The following is a 22,118-nucleotide window of genomic DNA, read 5'->3' on the forward strand; positions in this document are numbered from 1 at the left end:
TATATACGTGCATGGGTGTAACACAAATGAATCAGTTGTTATCTGTAGAACGTTACAGCCTGTTAGATGGCAACTGCAGCAGATGCTGGTAATCCCTGTCAGCTGTTGATGTTGCTCAGTGTATGAATGGGAGGGTTGACTTCCATTTAACTGAGGCCAGCGATGATTTATGGAAAACTAAATCAGTTCTTAGTCTCTGTGTGCAGTCACAGAGATGTGTTTATGTATCCACGTCTAAATTAAAAATGGTCTGTCAGTTTTCCTGTTGCTTTCAATTAACCTTCCCAATCCATGTTTTCATCAGATATCTGGAGTGAGCAGTCATTCCAGACAGACCCCGACCTGCCACCAGGATGGAAGAAGATCACGGACATGGCCGGCATCTACTATTGGCACATTCCTACAGGCACCACCCAGTGGGAGAGGCCTGCCACCCGCCAAGCGCCCCCTGGACAGATGGAGACCCAGGCACAGGGCGACCACACAGCCTCACCGCCTCGTAAACACTCTGTGGGCTCGCTCAGCCCCTCACCCACTCCGGACCATGAGGTGAGAGACTGAACAACAGACTGATACGGACATACATAGTGATTGGGTGAATTTTAGTCTTCGTTTGGGCTGCAACTGTCAGTTCACTTGTTTACATCTAAACGTACGTCAAACTTATCTTATCTATATGAGATAAAGATTTGATTGGTATTATGACATTTTTATCACAACCTCTTTATTGTTATTTTAAATGAAAAGTTTCATAAAATCATTAAGTGAAATTTTTACAATTTAAAAAAAAAAAAATGTTTATGCCCAGATATGGTGGGTTACATCTGCAGAAGATCTTTCCTGACCTCGGGATGAAACCATACAACTGATAACAATACTTTAAAAATGTCAACTCTTTGTATAAATCTTATCTGTTATGAGTCAATTTCTTATAACCGTGTTTATTTAATGTGTGCACTCATGCAGTTGTGCCAAGCAGAGGTTTTCTTCAGGTCGTCAATTCGTTCGGGCAGCACCACCTCGGACAGTTCAGTGGAGCCTCTCTCCTCTAATGAAATCCCCATCCCCTCATGTGGATTCGTCAACAGCTGCTACTTTGTAAGTAAAGAACATGCCCAGTTTTTTCCCCACTGTGCTTTTTTTTTGTTTTGTGTATCTTTTGCAAAAGGCAGGTGATGTGGTCTCTATGTTGAATTTCAGATTGGAGATCATATTTTTCTGATGCTATATTTTTATTTGAGTACAGTGGAGTCCAGGCTGTATTGCATCAATACAGCCTGGCACAGAGAGTCGGGCAGAGGGGGGGGGGGGGGGGGCCTCAACGCTTCAATCTACCTTCAGAATGCACGAACGCAGCACTCCATCAATCAGTCAATCATGCAGAGTGATAGAGGGAAATGGAGGGAGAAGAGACGAGATTTATCGAGAGCAGTGTGATGTAGATAAAATATCGATCCAGTGAGAATGGACTGATGTTGTCAGGATCTCGTCCTGGCACATCTATCTGGAGTGGCTGACCTGAAGACTGCTCGAGTGTTAGCCAGTGACAACACAGCCAAAAACAGAAGAGAGATGCCTCTAAACCGTCACCGTGCAGGTTTTGGTCACTTTTTATGCGTCATCTCTCTCTGTCTCTTTCTGTTTATCTCCTCAGCCTCGGTCCACATCTCTGCAGGGGGCGTCGGATCCAGAGTGTCACTCTCTGCATCATGAAGATGAGGACAAGGTGAGGCACTTTAAAACTTTCCATATTGTGTTCCCCTCCTCACCGGCCACTCAGTAGCCTAATTATTTTTCTTTGTGTGCGTAAATGTGTGTGTAGGGCACAAATTATACCCACAGCATCTGTATGTGTGTGTGTATTACTGTATATATAAGACGTATGATCTACCTGTATCACATACAGTGCAGTCAGTATTTGAACAGTGACATGTCTTCATTTGTTTTTGCTCTGTTCTCAGCACATTTGATTTCAATGATGTGAGGTAACAGTGCAGCCTAATGCACACAAGGGACAAGCTCCATAAAAAATTCACAGCCTTACAACAGTTTGTGTGCATTCATGGACTAAAACTGTTTTTCATGCAGAAATATTGTGGGGAACATGAATATTGAGGCTGGAGTGCAACACATTTATATAATATAAATATAAATATATATATATATATATATATATATGTAATATTCATATTTTTTTATATTTTTGAATTCTATTCCGTAGTATTTTTTTGGGATTCTTTTTTTGTGCAGCTTTATTTGTCACTTCCATAATACACGTTACAGAATACATGGGGGTGCAGGTCACATTTGAAAATAGCATAAGATACATTAAGACAAATTAGTCATGCAGCAGTCAGTGGACATTTTAAGAATTGGTACATTAGAGTGTCAGTGTCATTTTAGATCCTGCAAAAAAAGTGTCACTGTTCCAATACGTGCTGACTGTTCTCTGTGTCTGTTTTGTTTATATTCCACTAATCAAGAATCAGTAGAATCTCAGAAGTGATGTGAATGTTCAATAGGAGCAGAAAACATTTGGGGAAACTTCATAAACTCTCGATTGACATCTTCTCAGCTAAGAAATGTTTTGCTCCTTATTGCAACAGATGCTCAGTGTGGAGTGAGCTAGTTGGCTAACAGCCTTGTTCTGCCTTTCTTCCCTCGCTCCCCCTCCCACCCCTTTGACCCCCAATCCTTTGACCCACCGATATTTGTGTGTTTGTGTGTTTTTAACGCTGTGTGTAGAAACAGGTGTGGAGTGAATTTGGCGGAAAGATTGATAGTGAGGTTTGGAAGGCAAGTATAATGCACTCCATGTCGACGAGTCTTGTCCTAACTTCACCCACTCTTTGAGTGTGTGCGTTTATGCATCACATGCTAGAAATTCACTGCCTGGGCAAAAAGCATGTGTGGCTGATGCTTCAACATGAATGTACAGTAACTGCACCGACAGCAACATCTTGTTATGCCTCATATGTCAGAACATCTGTTATGTGGCTGTAGCAACATACTGAACGGGTTGTTTCTTTCTGTACTTGTGTGGCAAAAATATGTACATCTTTTTCTACCTGGCACAGATCTGAATGTGCTTGCACACAAGCGTATGTGTGTACATGCTACTTTCTTTTCCACGATGCAGCATGCCCCATTACACATAACACGCCAGTGCCATTTCTCCGTCCAGCAAGGGGATTCTGCCCACACTTGGATGCATGCTGGCATAGACTGTGTGGGGTCATAATATTTACTTTGGCCTCTGCCAGGTTCGTCTTTTCAGCCCCTTTCCCACATGTAAACTGGGAATATTTCAGCAGTTATAGATATCGGAGTTGTGTCGGACAAGGAGCTTAAGTGGTTTTTATTTTAGGTGCTTGTACAGTGAGCTGGTGAACGTCACGAACATCTACCACAGTTGTAGTTGCAGGAAAAGCATCCACATTCCAAGGAAAACCAGGCAGTTCTTCTGGGAGTTTCATATGTTCTGTATGTCGGCCTTATACAATTAAGCAATGTAACCAAAAAGAGTAAGAGGGAAATTCCACATCTGAAAATACCACACACATCAACACACACCAGCTGCGTCGCCGGAACACTAAGCGAACATTGACACGGTTTAGAATAATTTGTGTTTGATATCTTCTTACAATAATAAAAGTTTATTATAATTCATCTGGATCACTTTCATATGCATTACCTCCAGCTATGAAGTAACAAAAAAATAAAACCAAGACGACAAAACTCTTTTGTCATGATGTCTGGAGCTTTAATGTCCTTTGGGAGCATGATAGTTTTTCCTTTCATATAAAACACCTGTGTGTACATGTGAATAATGATGCTAAGAATAATAATGATGATAATGGTAATAATCATAATAAAAACTTAATATGTGCAGCCCTTTTATGGCTATGGTGCTGCACCAAGTGCTTAACAAGAGAAGATAAAAACAAAGCTCGAAAATTATAGTGAAAATAAACCATACCAATCAGAAAAAAGATTGTTCTTTCAAATTAAATCTAAATTTGAAAAGATAGGGTTTTGATTTTCTTTGTACAATTCCAGGGTTATTTGTTATTTTAAGATCTAAGGGGGGATCTTTCCACAGTTAAGGGCCATTAAAACCAAAAGCAGCCCGATTTCCAGTCATTTCAGAATGACTGAAGTCGCTCTCCAACTATTTTACAGGTCACATGTGTGAAAGAGGCTTTAAGGTGAAGGTCAAAGATGTAGGAGATATTTTGGCTTCATTTTACACTCTAACGATTTCCCCTGTGTGCACCAGGATCTGCAGGCAGCCACCGTGAACCCCGACCCCAGTCTGAAGGAGTTTGAGGGTGCAACGCTTCGCTACGCATCACTCAAGCTAAGGTGAAATACCTGTGCAGACAAACACACACACACACACACACACACACACACACACACACACACACACACACACACACACACACACACACACACACACACACACACACACACACACACACACACGACCAGGAACACAAATCTCTCTAAGCCTCCACAGTAACTCGCACTTTTTTTCCCTTGCTATCCACACTCTGTAGCTCTCTATATCGTTCTTGGTCTCTCTCCACTTTCTAGTTAGTTTCTCTAATCTTGTGTTAAATCAGTGTTCGAGATAATTGAGGTCAGACAAGGCAGGAAGTCAGTCATTCTGCTCAGGAAATGACTTCATGTCCACTATTAGTATAATGACTCCTTGTAACTTTGGTAAGTTCACACACAGGACTCAAACCTTCCACACAAATCAGCAAATGGTTGTAATGGTAACACTGGGACACTGTAAGTGGGGAAGGAAGCACTCAAACATTTTACTACAGTAAAAGTGCAAATACATAGACAAAAATGTACTCAAGTAAAAGTACCACATTCACTTTTCTACGTAAGTATTTACTTACTTACTTAAGTAAGTGTGCACTTTGCTCTTGTTGAAGGAGGCGGGGTCTAATGTTACCTGTCCTTGCTGATTGGATCAGTGGACCAATCCCCTTCTTGTTATTGATTACTTAGAAAGAAAATTAAAAAACAATGTCAACATGTAACACATTGTAAAATGTAGTTAATTAGAAAGTACTGATATTTGAATATAAATCTGCCCAAGTAAAGCTCGGATACTTAATTACTTTAACAAAATAAATTAACTTTATTTTACATCCCACCACTGGATGCTGTTAATCTTATCCTAACCTCCTCTACTCCACGTTTCTTAACCTTTTCAACTCATTTTCAGGAACCGTCCAACAGCAGAAGAAGAGGAGTCAAACAACACCAACGGTGACCCAGAATCAAAGGTATGGAATATTTTCCTCAGCTTAGATTGAGTTTAAAGCCTATATCACATTACATGTTACATATTCATTTTAATGTATGATCTTAGAAACAAAAGAGATGATGTCATAATCCAAAATATTCTGCAGCTATTGTAATTCATCAACTGGTTTCGTCAAATTCGCATACATTTTTGCATCAAATAAGCAGCTTATTGCATTGACACTTCCTAAAGTTATCCTGATGTAAAGTATAAAAAAATTATAAATAGGTCAGTGTTGCACATGACGTCCATTTGTGTCAAATCATCTTTTGCAGAATCTGAAGTTACAGACTTGTATCTTTTCTTATCTAGCTTTTTTCATGCTGTATAATAGAGTCAGTTTTCCCAGCAGACATTGCTTCTTTTTGTTGAAAAGCCCTTGCATGTGTGTTACAGTCTGTTTATGTCCCTGTTTGTTTACTGTTGGGTTATGAGATCATGATGCTGCATGTTACCATGAGGCAAGAAAGGGACTCTGAAACAATACTGTCCCCCAGTGGTGCCATAGAGAAGTACAGGGCCATGGTGCATTAATTAGAGTTTTCTTAAACATCCAAACCTAAGATTCAAATGAGACATTTAAACATTTAATCAAGCATCAGTCTCAATAAAACATATGACTCAGTGGAATGGCGAGACCATTCAGCCGATACTGTTTCTGGCAAATGTCAGACCAAGGTGTAAATCCAATTTAGAATCCAACTAATTAAACTGAAAAATAGATCAATTATTTATTCGGCCCGACACAGATTAATTTCATCCTGTCACAAACTGCAGCAGATTGCTGGTCTGCTACAATACATTCCAAGGAGTGTGTGTGTGTGGTTCCCACAGATGGCTGAATAGATCTGAAGAATTGCAGATCAGAGTTTAAAGCCAGCACTTGGCTTGATGACGTGGTGCTGATTTGGCTGTCTGGTGTCTGTTTCCCTCTGTGTGTCTGGCAGAAATTGACAATCCTTAGCAACAGGGACATTGTGATGAATAGCAGACACAAACACAGACCTGCACTCAGGCATCTGGTCTGGTGGCGCACTCTGACACACTCACTCATCACACATCAATGGCAGTAAGCAGCACACTGCTGTATTAAGATTGGGACTGGTCCCTTTTCTTCCCAGTTTATCAAAGACTAGAAAACTGACCAGATAAATCCAGTACACACACAGCTGCCATTCAACTAAACAAAGCTTAAATCAAATAATGTAGAAACCTTGTACCTCTTACAAAGGAACACACTTTTATAACTTGCATGAAATATAATCCAGCACAGCCATCTGGAGAAATTTGGGGTTCAGTGTTGCCTGAAGAGACTTTGGCATAGACAGTAGCCTGGATGAGCCGAGAATCAAGCCATCCACACGCTGATCAATGGATGACCCACTCTACCTCCTGAGTCACAGCCGCCCTAAGGCTGCATAGTGTTATGTGTCATGTAGCTGCTACCATCTGCTGGTCTGGATCGGTGACACAACTTTCAGCAGACTTTTTGCAACGTGGAGAGAATCACTGTGTGTGTGTTATTTGTGTGTGTGTGTGTGTGTGTGTGTGTGTGTGTGTGTGTGTGTGTGTGTGTGTGTGTGTGTGTGTGTGTGTGTGTGTGTGTGTGTGTGTGTATCCACATTGAAGTCATTATGTAATGAATTTCTGATGATGAAATGCTTAAGTTGTTTGTGTGTCTGCTGTTCAAAAAGAACATGAGATCAACAGCACTTTACTTCTACTCACACATGATAAACATATAATAAAACATCAATCTGGTCAAAAGTCAATTGGATCCACACACAAACAAGTTCTCCCACAACAAATCCTCCTGGTTGATGTGGTAGCTACTCACATTGGTTTCTGTCACTTCTGTCTTTGTTCTACCTTCCCTGACCTCTTTGGTCTCTGAGGTCTGGAGAGAACTGTCTGGACGGACTCCTCAAATCAAATGAATACTTGATGAGGTCAGAGGGATGGGTCTCTCTGCTTCCTCTCTCCTTTTCTACCGACATGCTTTGTCGTCTTCATCCATCTTTTAGTCTGTGAAAGAGTTCAAACCCTCTGGCTTTAGCCTCAGAACTCGCAAACTACAGGTTTATTTAGAAGGTTTATTTATTTTTAGAAGGAGACAGGTAGCCACTGCACAGACTTTAAAATGGCTGTAATGTGTGATCTATTTCTGGTCGTCACACGTGTGGCTGCATTTTGGAATAGTTGTAATTGACCTACATTCTTTTTAGGGAGACCAGTAAGTAGAGCATTAAAGTAGTCAATTCTGCATGCATGCATTAAAGTCTGTGTGTATGGTCGTACTCAAAGTAAAAGTTTCATCACTCTGTGTTTCCTCCAGTGTTTTGCAGTGCGCTCTCTGGGTTGGGTGGAAATGGCCGAGGATGACTTGGCTCCTGGAAAGAGCAGCGTTGCCGTTAACAACTGCATCCGACAGCTGTCCTACTGCAAGAACGACATCCGAGACACTGTCGGCATCTGGGGAGAGGTGAGACAGACAGTGTTGGCATTTTGTGAGGGGATACTGTATTTGTTTTGTTTTGGGTGCCAAATAAAGGGTGACAAGTTTGTAGTTCGTGAGAATAAAGGATCCGCAGAGAAGGTTTGTACAGAATTAAGACGAGGAATATAAAAGTGAAGGTGGAGCAAAGAAAAAAGCCACAGGAGTTAGCAGGGGCAGCAGTCCTCTGAAATGTATGTCAAGAGATGGAGGGAGGAGGGAGGAAGGAAGAGAGGAAAGTGGAGCAATGCCTTTCCTTCGCTCTGCGGCGGTTGTGTTTAATGTGAAGCGACAGAACATAGAGAGAGAGAGAAAGAGAGAGAGAGAGAGCGCGTCATCCCTCTTTCAATAACCTTTCATCTCCTACAACCTCTTTTTCGGGTTTGATAATTTATTTAGAGGCCCTCAGAGCCAAAGGACACACACGCACGCACGCACGCACGCACGCACGCACGCACGCACGCACACACACACACGTACCATACATGCACACAAACGCATATATGTATATATTTACTTGGCAAGTAGGAGAGTAATTGACCTTTTAAAGCAGCATTTATTGTAACATCCTGAACTGCAGGAAATAAGCATGACATGTTTTTGTGATGAGATCTGAAGTTTATTTATGTGTGTGTGTTTGTGTTTGTGTGTTTTCAGGGGAAGGACATGTACCTGCTGCTGGAAAATAATATGTTGAACCTTGTCGACCCCATGGATCGCAGTGTGCTTCACTCGCAGCCGATTGCAAGTATCCGGGTTTGGGGCGTTGGCCGGGACAATGGCAGGTTAGTCACCTCGGGAACTGTGTTAATTTGTTGTGTTTCTTTTTTGAAAATTGATGAATCCTCTATTGTTTGTCCTCATGATTAATAATGATTGTGTCCGATGTTTTTCTTCAAATGCTTCCTGTGCTCTAAATCATCTGTAGCATCTCCTTACTGATTACGAAATATTCCAGCGTTAATAACCAATCACCTGGGTCATGACTCACTGAGGGTAAAATGTCCTTTTGTTGTTTAGGATGAAGCTGCTAAATTATTTATTTGATGGATTAGTCACCAGTGTAAGTGAAGTCATTGGTGCGTCACACAAAAGGTCAGGGTGACAATTGAGGTTGGCGGACAGTCGCTGTGGCGGTCGACAGAAGAGAGAAGTTAATGATTGATGATGAAGAGGATGCTATTGAAAAATGTATTCATCAGTACGGAGGAGAGGGTGAGAGGGAGAATGGCCTTTATTCTCTTTCACTACAAATCCCCATCTGACTGTCAGTCCCTCACTTTCACTTCCACTTCAGCTTAGTTCAGCACATCCTGCTTCACTGGAGACAAATTCATAGACGGCAGTAAAGCGTCACAGCTGCTTCTGTTTTTTATGCTCTTGTATGTAAAAATGAAAACTAAGAACAAACAACCTTCACAAGTCTTCTCTTGACATATAAAGGTTCAAGCTAATCTCTATATAAACATTGTGTGTTTCTGCTGCAGAGCAACCAGCAGAGGGCGCTCTGCACTGCTGCTGCAAGCACAATAAGATAGGGAATGTAGGTTATCAGAGACAGACAGGTGATGTGGACCAGAGTGGTTAGTAGCTGCTGTATAATTGGAGCTGGCATGTGCTTCACATGTACACACTCACACACAACACACACAACACACACACACACACACACACACACACAGAGGCACGAGTGCACTCAGGAGGAGAGGCATGGTTAAAAGCTCTTGGCATTAGTAGAACTGCAGAATTCTGTTGCCTCAGGGATCTTTCTCTTCTCTCGTTTGCACACACACACACACACACACACACACACACACACACACACACACACACACACACACACACACACACACACACACACACACACACACAGTATATTCTTAATCCTGGCAGATGAAAATAATGTGTGTTTTCCGAGCGCTTAACCTTTATTTCTACCATCCACATCTACATACAGCGGGCGAGCGAGAGCAGTGGGAATACCAGAGCTGCAGCGGAGGGAGGAGGGGGAGGAGATGGTTGGAGGGAGGAGGAGGAGAGGGGAGAGGCAGAGAGGGGTATGAAGCTGCCAAAGGGGGAGGTATGGTTAGTTCCTCGCTGGGTGTGGAGCAGACAGGTTGAGGAGTGTGTGTCGGATCAGGAGGAATAGATGGTTTGAGGGTTGAAAGATCCTCCTGCATACAGAGGATTACCTGCCAAAATAAGAAAACAAACCAGTGTGAGTATATTCCTATACCTTTTTATATCTTACTTTTAGAAACATCACTTGTTTTAGTTTAAAGTAGTGGGAAAAGACAGAGAAGCTACAGATAAGAGTGATGAGGCCTTAGTCTTAGGGGATGTTTATCTTGTTTTGTTTTTAGCTGGTGTGCTGGTCACAATTTCACAAGAACTCAAGTAGAGTGTAAAAACTGGAAGTGGGTACATGAGTGGTGCTATGTCCATGGTTGGGTGCTAAAGAGATGATGTGATAAAGGAGTTCCGTTATCCTAAAAACTCAAGTGTGTGAAAAATGAAAGTGCTAATAACCCAGAGAAGCTTTTAATAGTTAAATATGCAGCAGTTCGGCATTACAACATAAGTGAAAAACATGTTTTCATCCTCACACTAAATGTGCATCCAAATTCTCTTTCCAGGTTTATATTTTAAATAGTTAAAATGTAAAATGTGTTTTCCGCCAAAGGGGATGCTTTCATCTGTCTTTGTTAGCAGGATAATGCAAAAACTACTCGGCCGATTTCTGTGAAATTTTGTGGAGGGGTGGGGCATCACTCACAGAGGAACCCATTTAATTTTCGTGCGGATTGGGATCCAGGATTCCTTTAAAATGGGAGATAGGACATTTTGCTATATTTTTGTTGATTTCTCTAAGAATAATTCGTGGAACTCGATGAAAAAACTCCAAATAAAAAACAGAATTTAGTGAATTTAAATGTGGTTTCATAAAGGGACTGTTGGACATTGGTGAAGGTCTGTGCTCAACCATTCTAGTTTATTCATGTGTTGGACTTTTCTTCTTGAGGATGTTTGAGGCGGGAAATAGCAGCAACCAGGTTTCAGTGTTATGGAGCGTTTGGGGCAGGGATTCTCCCATAACACACACACACACACACACACACACACACACACACACACACACACACACACACACACACACACACACACACACACACACACACTCCTGTGGATACACCTGTGAGGGAGATCAGAGTGCCCCCCCATGTGCCACGAAACTCATTATTGCCACAGAGATTACAGATTCACACAGCAACCTTGACGTTTTCAGTGGCGCTGCATGATCATAAGATATCACCCCCTCCTCTCTCTCTTTCCTCTGACTTTTATCTTCCCTCCTCATCTGGGTGTTTTATTCTGCCCTCGTCATCACACTTTCATCTTTATCATGTACATTGTTGCAGTTCACGTCCAATTTCCTCCCCCAGTATTCCACATTTGCCACGTGATATTCCGTACTCCCCTCATTCTCCCTCTCAGTAACTTCGTTTAGGCTGTATGGCTTTAAGAAACTTCCAGGCTATATCTTCTATTCCTGTCAGGAAACACAAACCATCAGCAGCCAGTCAAAATCTTTTCATCCCTCCCGTCTCTCCCTCCTTCCCACCTCATTCAATCTCTATCGCTTTGTCATATTTCACCTCAAGGTTAAGTATGCAGTGAAATGACCTGCACCGCTGCTTTTAACCTGAGCTACAGCCCCTTCAGCCCACACGCACATATGCATATGCATAAGGAGAAAGAAATCAATATGTCACTCAAGGTTAATTCCTTATGTATGTCACTGGGTCAGTTTGTCATTTTCTACTTTGCAGTACCACAGATTTGTTTTCTCTTTTATTCTACTAACTCTCTGCCTTTTCCTCCCTTGCTTCCTCGGACCCAGAGAGAGGTAAACACATTCTTTCCTTTCGTCCCCAGATGTTCCTCAAGTATCTCTCCATCATCTCCTTCTCTGTCATCCCTTATTGTTTAATTTCCTCAGCATCTTCATTTTATTATCATTCTCAAAGTGGACCATGATGTACTGTAGTACTGTGCGCACTCACTTAGAGACATAGGAAATGAAGGTGACCTCCTCTGTCCTTGTCTGTCTACAAGCAATTTTTGTGAAAGTATGCAGACACACACATACAAACACACACGCACACACACACACACACACACACACACATTCGTACGTACAGCCACACAAATAGGAATCTTTTGTGGAGACTTTCCCTGAGGGTCTGGACTCAGAAATCTCGTTATAGCCCTCAGGCCGTTTCCTCTTTCCTGGAATATTGAAGAACACATCTTGAAGGAGGTTGTTTAGTTTGGGTTTAAGTGCATTTTTGTGTGTGTGTGTGTGTGTGTGTGTGTGTGTGTGTGTGTGTGTGTGTGTGTGTGTGTGTGTGTGTGTGTGTGTGTGTGTTGGTTTAATTTGGTGCCGCTATATTTCTTCTCCACATCATTCCACGTCTTCATTCCTCTCTCCCTCCGTCTACATTCCTTTCTTCTTTTCATTCCTTTTATTCAGTGAGAGTTAAATTGTTTTCGGGCTCCAGTGGGCCCAGGGGAAAGTTCTTCCCTGCTGTCGCTCTGTTCAGCTCCTTCTTGCATCACGCTGCTCTATTGATCTCTGGGGTCCATCGACCTGCAAGTGTGTGTGTGTGTGTGTGTGTGTGTCCTGTCTCCATCAGACTGATAAAGGTCAGTTCATCTCTCATGTCGTCTCCAGGAGCTGTCAGTCTGGACACACACTCACACACGTACACAAAACCACTTCATCATTCATCTTTCTTGTCTTCAAGTAGAACTAAAACTAGTCGAACAAACTCTCCACTCATCATTTATCCCTCTGCCGTTTTTCTCCTTTTCTGTTTCTAAATCAACTCTGTGTTTTTTTTTTTCTTTCCTCTTACAGGGACTTTGCATATGTGGCGAGGGATAAAAACACCAGGATCCTGAAATGTCATGTGTTCCGCTGTGACACGCCAGCCAAAGCCATCGCCACCAGCCTGCATGAGATCTGCTCCCGGGTGAGTGCTTCAGGCTGGAGGAGGAGGCTGACATGAGGCCAAGTGTGGATTTTGGCAAGATTAAGAATCAATGTGTTGGATGAAGGTTTCCACTGCCACTCAATAAGGAAGGCTTGGAGACACTCTCTTTCATAACAGTATTACCTGCCTCAAAAAAGCTTGTATTTAAAAAAAAATCATGTTTACTCTTCCACGGTCTAGACACACATTTTAATCATTGCACAGCGTATCTGCTTTCCTCAAAAACTCCCCAAAACTAGATTAAAAGCATCTAAATTATTAAGAAGTATTTTTCTTCCAAAACACATTCATCAGAGAGCTTTCTCTCCCTTGCACGTCTATTTATCGACAAATACAGATTCATGCAAACAGGGTTAGAAGAACAGAAAACAAACCATGTTTTTAATGTCCCTGCTTTTTCCACTGAACTGTTAATTATTTATTAATGTACTTTCCTGGTGCCCCACTAAAACTTATCTAAAGCTTTAGAGTTTTAATTCAGTGTTGGGAAAGGTCTTTTAATGTTTTCTTAATTTATTTAGGCTCATAAGTTCCTGCTGAAATCAAGTCAACTTTGCATTAAGAGCTTTTTTAAGGGTTCAAGTCAAAGTGTAACATTTTATCTGGTACCTTTTTATGTCCACTTACCTAAACAATATTTGTACTTGTCATTTGTTGGAGGGAGAAGGAGCCATTTGTCCTCATTCACAACCGCCATGATAATACTTACTGCCCCACATTTTCCAGTCAACCTATATTATAGATCTGTTTAATGCGGACCTGTCACACAAAAAAGGATGAACAAGGAAATTGGAAGAATTGGTCACAGAAGGGTTTGCTGAGATGCAGATTTGCTGTGACAAATTATCTTATTAGGGACATGTATAATTTATGTCTGGTTCTCTGTGTGTATGAGTAATGTGTGTGTGCGTGCGTGCGTGCGTGAGAATGATTTTTCCTTTTTTCATCTTTCTCCGTCGGTTTGCTTGCATGTGTTTCTCCTTGTTAGGAACACTGCAGGAAAAGCTTTTACCCTGCTTTGTAACGAGGAGTGTGACCTGATTTAAGTGTGTGTGTGTGTGTGTGTGTGTGTGTGTGTGCGTGCTTGTGCGCGCTCTCTCCAGGTGATTTGTGTAGAAATTGTGACAGTATCAGGGTTGAAGCTCTTCCAGGTTTTTTCCTCTCCCCGTTCTTGTTGACTCTTTCATCCTTTTTCCTCCCACATGCTCACATATTTTTTTTATGTCTTGTCTCCTCACCCTCCTCCCCTGTGTCACTTCCGTGTCAGAACATTTCTGCTCAGTTTCCTCATATTCCCGTATCTCTCTCGCTTCACCAGATAATGACAGAGAGAAAGAATGCCAAAGCGATGGCAGGAGGCTCTCTCCACGACAGGATGCAGGCAGGATTCGATCTTCCTCTACAAGGTGGGTTTCATACATACCCCACTCACACTGAGAGAGTAAGTGACACACATTAATAGATTCAAGCTGTAGCAATCTGGATGCATTCACACTGTTCATTTGTAAGCACAGATAATCTTAATAAGTCTTAATTTGTTTGGTGTGTGTGTCGACTTGGGACTTTCACACTCCATCCAAAGTCAACACAAATAGAGACAGGAACATGAAGTAGTTTGATAAATACCATGGTTACAGGCTCAAATATAAGATTTTTTTCCCTTCTGGATATTAGGTTTGTAAAAGAGGTGGTTGGCTTATTCTTTGAAGACTAAACAATGTTCACTACATCACATATTCTTTCGAATGAAGAGAGTACAACCTACCCTCTACGGAGAGTGTTGCAGTATGGGTTGTTTTTAGCTGTATTGTTACTAGACCAGTGAGTCTTTCAGTGTCAGTCAGCCCTTAAAAGTGTCTGCCAGTGTCTTTACTGCAGAAGGGAACCAGGGAGAAAATCTGTCCAACAGCCATGAACAACGGCTGTAACAGATGATGAGCTCTTTTGACCTTTGACGTCATGAGCCTGACAGGAGAGAGTGTGAATAATGTACAAAGATATATATGAGTGGTTTTTATGTGTCACTGTATTTCACATTTAACCTACACAAGGTTTCAGGGAGGACGACTTGGTTCTCCTTGGAACTATGGCGTCTCAGGGAAACTTGGGGGAAAAAAGTCAGTATTTAAAAAAGAGTTGTTGGAAATCGAGGTCTTCGTATAATCAAGGTCGTCCTATATTTGGGATAATGCAGTAGATAAGTTTGGAGCCATTAAAACGTATTTTAGAAGATTCACATCCATCACCTTTAAGTTGGTGATTGACGTCCCTATTTGGCCTTGTTGGAGCTCTACGGGGTTTCTTGTGTTAGTCACCAAAATGCATTGTTTTAATCCTTGAAACCTAAAAGATATTACTTATTACTCTTCTTCTTTTTCTTTCTTGCCTTTCACACATTCCTACTCTTCATTGTGCATAGCCGTTTTCAACTATGAACTGTGTACATGCACATGCATAATACATACTCCGTTCTCCCCATATATCTCCTATTAGTCAAAAACTCGACATGGTTCCAGTTGTTTGTAACAAAGGGAAGAGTTGATGAAGTCTGTCATGTTTACAGAGTAGACATAGAATATATTCCCCAAGTTTTTATATAACCGGACAAACGTAGGGATGTTGGTGTTGGCGGCAGTAAGACAAACATTCCTGTACTTTCAGGAGACAGTGTAGGAACGTAGAGGAGCAATATTTACACAGGTAGCTATCTTATAAAAAAAAGAAAAAAAAATCTCTCACTCAGTCGTGAACATGGTAACAAGCTATTTCTGCAGCACACATTGTTTTCTCTCTCTTCGGCTCTCTCTCTCTCTGTTGGTCTGTCAGAGAGAAAAATAATCAGCTGCACTTTGTCATTTATACGCACACGTTATTGGACACGACCATAAAATGACAACATGTGGTAATTAACAACTTTAGATTGAAATAGTCTTTCAAAAGCAAAATTAAAGAATTTCTCAAAACGTTCACTTCCTTTGTGTTGCGTGATGGGAGACCTTCATTATCAGGCAGAATGAAAATGTGAATAATTCTGAACAAAACAAAACCAACACAAGAATCTGAATTGTTAAACATCACAGTCATTATTCAGTCAATCGCCTTTTATAGAATTTTCCATCTCTCATTCAGAAAGGTTGTAAAATCTTCTATTATTTATCCACATGAAGTTGAGTATTTATTCTTATAAGCTCTTATTAAATGTTTTGTGTTCTCCCCAGCAGAGTTCCCCACTCCAAAGACAGAGCTGGTTCAGAAGTTTCAGGTGCTTTACCTCGGGATGCTGCCTGTCGCCAGACCTATAGGTCAGTCTGACACACACACACACACACACACACACACACACACACACACAGTGTTTGATTTCACGTGTGTTTTTAATGTAAATGATTTGTTTTGTGTTTTGTCATCCTCTGGTTCAGGTATGGACATACTGAATGGAGCTATAGACAGTCTCATTGGTTCTTCCAACCGAGAGGACTGGACTCAAGTAGCTCTCAACGTGGCAGATGCTACTGTCACCATCAGCAAAGACAAGGTCAGACACTTTTTTATTAGCTCATAAGCTTCCTTAATAAACTTCCTTAATAAAGCTACTTCCCTCCCAGTTCGACTTGGTGACAGAGAATTGGTTTATAGAAAACAACCATAGTTCTATCAAAGCTGAGATTCAAATGTTCCTCAACAGCAATGTCCTCTTCTGTAAAGAAAGTTGATTACAATGATGTATGTCCAACAACAAACATGGCAGAGATTGTGAGATTGTCTCTTAGCTGCCGTGTAGCAAATACATTTTACTGATGGAAACACATGACCAGCACAACTTAACTGGAGCCCAGTCGATATGGCAATTGTTCTGATAATACTTACCGACATGAGCTTTTCACAGACATAGCGATATGTGCTTTTATATTTGCAGACATGAATATTTTTATTTCACAGAATGAACACTGCAGAAAGGATGAGCATTTATGTTCATGTTTTAAAGAATTATCTATTTTCTGCCATATATTTGGTTGTATTTGGGTTTTATTTATGTGTAGATATTTATAATAAAGTTTATGATTGAACTGTAAAATATCAAGCCTTGATTACATTTCTTTGTCATGTCAAGATCATCGTAAACCTTTTTTAATATACGCTGTGTCAGCCGATATGTTGGTTAAAAAATGTTGCAACAGGCCCCAAAAATCCTTATTGGTCGGCCTCTAAACTTAACTTTACTGTTACACAAAATAAAAAACTATTGAACTAGTAAAAGGTGAATGACAAAGAGCATGGGCTCTTACTTGTGTGGAGGGAGGTTATGTAGCTCTGGATGAGGAGACTAACAGCAACATTACTTCCATCAACAACTTTTTTTGTTTTGTTTGAACATTTCAATTACTTTCAATGTATTAAACTACAAAAATGGTGGAAAATAATTAACTCACACTGTAGATTCAGAGATTTAGAAAGCTGCTTCCCACCTGAATGAATGAATAAGCTGCAGCTCGCAGACAGCAGCTCCACTCAGTACAGTTAACAATGTTCCACCATGCAGACGACATCAAATTACCTGTTTCCCCTCTCATTTAAATAAGTTACGAATTAAAGCTTTAACAGAGGGACACTTAAAGCTCTGCTGCTCCACTGGACCTGTTTATTAGGAGGCTGCAGTTTTACTGGGTCGCTCTCCTGTGTGAATGTATGTAAATTTTGGCTGATGGTTTTTCTTTGTATCTTTTTGTTTCCTCCGTGCTTCAGTAGAACATTTGATTAAACTAAATCCAAATAAATGTGAGTTATAAATGCAATGTACTCAACATCTCACAAACCAATGTGTCTGACCAGGATGAAGAAGAAGTGCTGGTGGAGTGTCGTGTGCGTTTCCTGTCCTTCATGGGCGTTGGGTATGACGTGCACACGTTTGCCTTCATCATGGACGCAGGCGGCCATCGTTATGACTGTCACATCTTCTGGTGTGACCCTAATGCTGGGAGTGTGTCCGAGGCTGTGCAGGCAGCTTGCATGGTGAGTCACTGAGCCAGAAAACAAGAGCTCGGAAACACAACTCAATACACAGAACTAAACTTTCTACTGACTTTCTTACCTCCACAGTTGTGTGATCAGGGGTTGTTACTTAGAATGAATGCAAACTCAAGTTGGACTTTACCTGAAGGAAAAAGATGTGAGCTATATAAAACTATTTTCAGGTTGAAAACAATTTTCACTTGTTTTCAGAGGCAACCCATAAAATTCAAGCATAAAACACAAGACAGCAAACAAGTTATTTGAATCCATGAGTTTATTACAACCAGTCATGATAATGAAAAGGATTCCTTCTTTGGAAAGTGAACTTAACAAATTTATAAAAGCTTAAAGATTGAAAATTATATTTCAAGTACAGACTCGTTCTGTGAGTGAATGTCCTTGCCTGTAGTTTAGTTTAGGTTTTCAGTCCGACAGGTGGATGTTTATTGTATTATTTATTACAATAGATGCTTTATTCAGGTTTTGATGGGAACATCTGTCAAAGCTGTGGTGTGTTTTTGTAAAATTTAAAATCAAGAGAAGTAAAGTTAGAATATAGAATAGAATAGAATATAGTCCCTGCAAGTTATGGTGCAGTTTAAAGTTCAGTGCTTTAGATTCTATTACGTGTTTGTTGTTTTCCGCTTTGTAGGAAACGTTTTCAGATCAGTGACCATTATAATCAGCATATTATCTATTTACCTTGTTATGTTATTATATTATGTTCTGTGTTATGGTCACTGGAGTTAGTTCTTGTTATAAAGCAGAGATGCTACCAACAGTAGAGGTTACTCATCTTCCTCATCTCGGCTGTGTGTGAGTCACAAGATGAGTCGGCTGCAGGCTGGGCTATTGATCACACATCAGAACACACACACACACACACACACACACACACACACACACACACACACACACACACACACACACACACACACACACACTTAAACTGATTCACAGTGACAGGAATCATCAGTCATTACTATCGATCACAGCACCAGTCCAGCTTTCTGTTCTCTTTTTCTCTCTCTCTCTCACACACACACACACTCTCACAGTCGTATACTCAGCAGCTGTAACTCTCTCTCCTGTCCTTCCTCTCCCCCATCTCTCTCTCTCTCTCTCAGTTGCGGTACCAGAAGTGTTTGGTCGCTCGGCCTCCCACCCAGAAACCCTGTGTGTCACCCCCCCCTGGTGACTCAGTGTCCCGTCGGGTCTCGACCAGCGTGAAGAAAGGGGTCCTATCCCTCATTGACACCCTCAAACAGAAGAGACCCGTCACAGAGTTGCCGCAGTAACCACGGTGAATCACTTCCAACTGCCTGCCACAACCCCAAGTCACCATGGTAACCAGTCGCATTCGCTGCCAAAACCCCAGTAACCACTAAAACAGAGCAAAGCCCCCAGGGATTTGGGGAAACCCCGTCACGATTCCTTCACTTTTCTGGAGCAAATTGGAATTTCACCTCAAGAGTTTCATCACCTCTCGAGCAGCAATTCAAGTTCGCCTCCTCAAAATAACGAATTAAGACTCTAGACCCTGGTCAAGAAGGAACAACCACGAGAACGGTGGTCGTGAAGGTGTTGATGTACATAGAAGTAACTCTCGTCCCCCTCGGCACAGCGAAGGAGCGAGGAGAAGAATATCGTAGAAGTAGGAAGTGCTCCTTCATGCACAGCACATCGTGATGAGCGAGCTCGTCGCTGCCCAAACTGCTGACTTCTCCATGCTCTTATTGTATCTGTGTCTGTGCCTGTGCTGCCAGCATGACCTTGCACACCTGGCCACACCCCCCCCATCATTCACCTGGCTTCCTGTTAGTCTGTAGTGGCTTTAACCCCCCAATCTCTGTCCCTCTTTCTTACCATCTACAGCAGACTGTAATGTGAGAGGAAGTAAATGGTTCGGGAGGCAAAATGAAAAGCCATTGTGTCTGTGAACAATGAAGGGAGCTGCTACAGACTGAAGGGATTTGTCCGTTAGTCTACACTCATCTGTTCAACTGATCCTGCATGAACTTTTTTATAGAAACGTGAATCATTCTAGACGATATCAACACACTGCTGCTGCTTTCAGAGAGCGAAGGGGTGAGGAATCAGAAGCCACCTTGTTTTTCTATCCCGTCTTCTCTTCTCGTCGTTTTTCATCAATGTGCACGAATCAGCCCGGTGCGTCTGAACGAGCGGTGACCTTTCACCCGAAACCACGCCGCACGTCTGCCGTCTGTCTACCTTTATTCTTCTGTTATCCCTCAGAAAATGACAGACGATAGCCATAACGGAGGAAGAGACGCAGGGATGAACAGTGTTACTCGCCCCGCTCTCTCTCCTCTGCTCCCCCCACTCTCAGTGCCAGACTGCAGCTCGGAGCGGAGGAGACGTCAGCGGGCTGCTGCTGCTGCTGCTGCTGCTGCTCTGTGATTCACATGCTGGAGGAAATTTGACTTTAAATCCCACCTCGGTATCAGACCTCACAGACTTCAAGTTCACTAATAAAAGTGGACTGGTAGCATGAGAACGCCCTGAGGAAGAAAAAGGAAGGAGACTTGAGGAATGTGTCTTTATACCTGGGTATGGTTGTGATGATATTGTCTATTTATCTCCAGAAGACGACAGAGAGACATGTTGACTCAAACCAGCAGGACGTTCCTGAGCTGCTATCGATCTGTCTCCAGGGTTCCGTTCACTTGAATCCACGTTCTTTTCTTGTTTCTTTGTTTCATAAGTGCCACAAGATCACATGCTTTGTTTTTTCTCACACAAATCACGAACCTGGGTGTATGGTAATAGCTAGTGATGGTCGTTATTGTAACTAAGATCATCGAGACACTCTTTAACAAAGTTCTCTTGGCTGTAGAGGCAGATAGATGCTGAACATCTGGCTGTTAAATCTCACCTGTCAAAGTTTGGATTTCTCCACATGTAGAAAACAGACGGGGCAGAAGTAGTCTTTTTTGTGGCCTTTTCCAAAATTATATTCAGAAGAGTTTAAGTTGTCACGAATGGAATAAACCTGTGAGTATATTATTTGATGTAAATGTATAACTGCATGGCCGGCTAACAGGTAATGCTTACTGTTTTAGTTATGTCCAAAGACGAGGGACATGCCACAGGTGTTTTTAGACTTCTTCAAACATCTGGATGAAAAAGTCTTCTGTCTGCTGTATGATAAAATATTTTAGTAGTATTGCTCTCATCAGGGCTCATTCCTCCGTCGAGGCCCAACACTCCCCTTATGAAACCCTATTTAAATTAGCGACATGTGGATGTTTATTTCGATCTGCACTAAATTGCGCACACTCATAGATATAATTCCCTTATGCATGTCTGATTTCTTGCCATGCATTATGCCCAGAGAAATCAGTGACAGTGTCCGAAAATGCAATGTTAAACAAAGTGAAAAAGATTCCTGCATCCACACCCTTTACCGAGTCCCTCCTTCCATCAAGTGTCGTGGAAATCTGTGAGTCTTTGTGTAACCCTGCTGAACCCTATAACCTCATCGGTGGAGGAAAAGCAAACTGACCGAACTAGTAGGAAATGGATTAATATCTTGATTATCATTCAGCAAATGGACAATGTTTTTGTTCGAGTCTATGGGAGTTCTGATACGGATTCCTGTCTAATCAACCATCTTTTAGAGAAACCGACTGTTCCATCCGTACCTAAATGAACACAAGAGACACAAACTGAGGTCAGTCAGTCACTATGAAACTTTGACAGGTTTCAGTTTATGTTCGAAAAATCCAATCACAGGACGAGAACATCCCTCCTGTAGGAGCCGGAGTGACGGTTTATGACCGTGTAGAGAGCTGCTGCAGAGAAAGTGAAGTTTGACAGGTGTAGTTACAGCCGAGGGCCCTGCTTGTCATCTGTGTTAATATTTAACTCCACATATAACAAACCAAGGAAGGAAGTCGGAGTACAATTGAGATTCTGTTGAGGAAACTCACTTTTCTTTTATCACGAGGATGTTGAAATGTGAACGAGATGAATAAAATCTGTTGTGTACATAATATCCATTTAATGTAACATTTGGCATTAATCGTTGTCATAAGCTATCTTTTTTTTTTTTTTTCAGTTTTGAATGTCTCATTATTTTTTGGAAATGAAATGCCTTTTTTTGAGAACTCACCAAATGGCCAAAGTGTAAAATACAGTTATACATTGTTGTAGATAAGTAAAGTACCAGAGCAAATAATGACATAACAGGAGGGGCGGTCACAGT

General features: G+C 41.6%; 1 protein-coding gene across 9 annotated transcripts in view; it reads left to right on the forward strand.

Annotated features, from left to right (window-relative positions):
- Positions 1 to 19,298, forward strand: part of apbb2b (amyloid beta (A4) precursor protein-binding, family B, member 2b) — a 46,889-nt gene extending 27,591 nt beyond the window's left edge. For 2 of the 9 annotated variants that reach the window (XM_034594611.1, XM_034594636.1), the window contains 14 exons: positions 305 to 549; positions 967 to 1,098; positions 1,655 to 1,726; positions 2,746 to 2,796; positions 4,280 to 4,365; positions 5,249 to 5,309; positions 7,665 to 7,811; positions 8,481 to 8,608; positions 12,745 to 12,859; positions 14,199 to 14,286; positions 16,102 to 16,182; positions 16,300 to 16,415; positions 17,711 to 17,890; positions 19,018 to 19,298. In XM_034594611.1, coding sequence (XP_034450502.1) covers positions 305 to 549; positions 967 to 1,098; positions 1,655 to 1,726; positions 2,746 to 2,796; positions 4,280 to 4,365; positions 5,249 to 5,309; positions 7,665 to 7,811; positions 8,481 to 8,608; positions 12,745 to 12,859; positions 14,199 to 14,286; positions 16,102 to 16,182; positions 16,300 to 16,415; positions 17,711 to 17,890; positions 19,018 to 19,188 — 1,673 coding nt within the window. In that variant the 3' untranslated portion in view covers positions 19,189 to 19,298. Of the gene's footprint in view, positions 1 to 304; positions 550 to 966; positions 1,099 to 1,654; positions 1,727 to 2,745; positions 2,797 to 4,279; positions 4,366 to 5,248; positions 5,310 to 7,664; positions 7,812 to 8,480; positions 8,609 to 9,895; positions 10,042 to 11,724; positions 11,731 to 12,744; positions 12,860 to 14,198; positions 14,287 to 16,101; positions 16,183 to 16,299; positions 16,416 to 17,710; positions 17,891 to 19,017 lie in introns of those variants that run through there. The other 7 variants (XM_034594608.1, XM_034594610.1, XM_034594614.1 and 4 more) reach the window with 7 other exon arrangements.
- Positions 19,299 to 22,118: the final 2,820 nt, after the last annotated feature.

The sequence above is a fragment of the Hippoglossus hippoglossus genome, chromosome 1, assembly GCF_009819705.1.
Source record: "Hippoglossus hippoglossus isolate fHipHip1 chromosome 1, fHipHip1.pri, whole genome shotgun sequence".
NCBI classification, from domain to species: domain Eukaryota; kingdom Metazoa; phylum Chordata; class Actinopteri; order Pleuronectiformes; family Pleuronectidae; genus Hippoglossus; species Hippoglossus hippoglossus.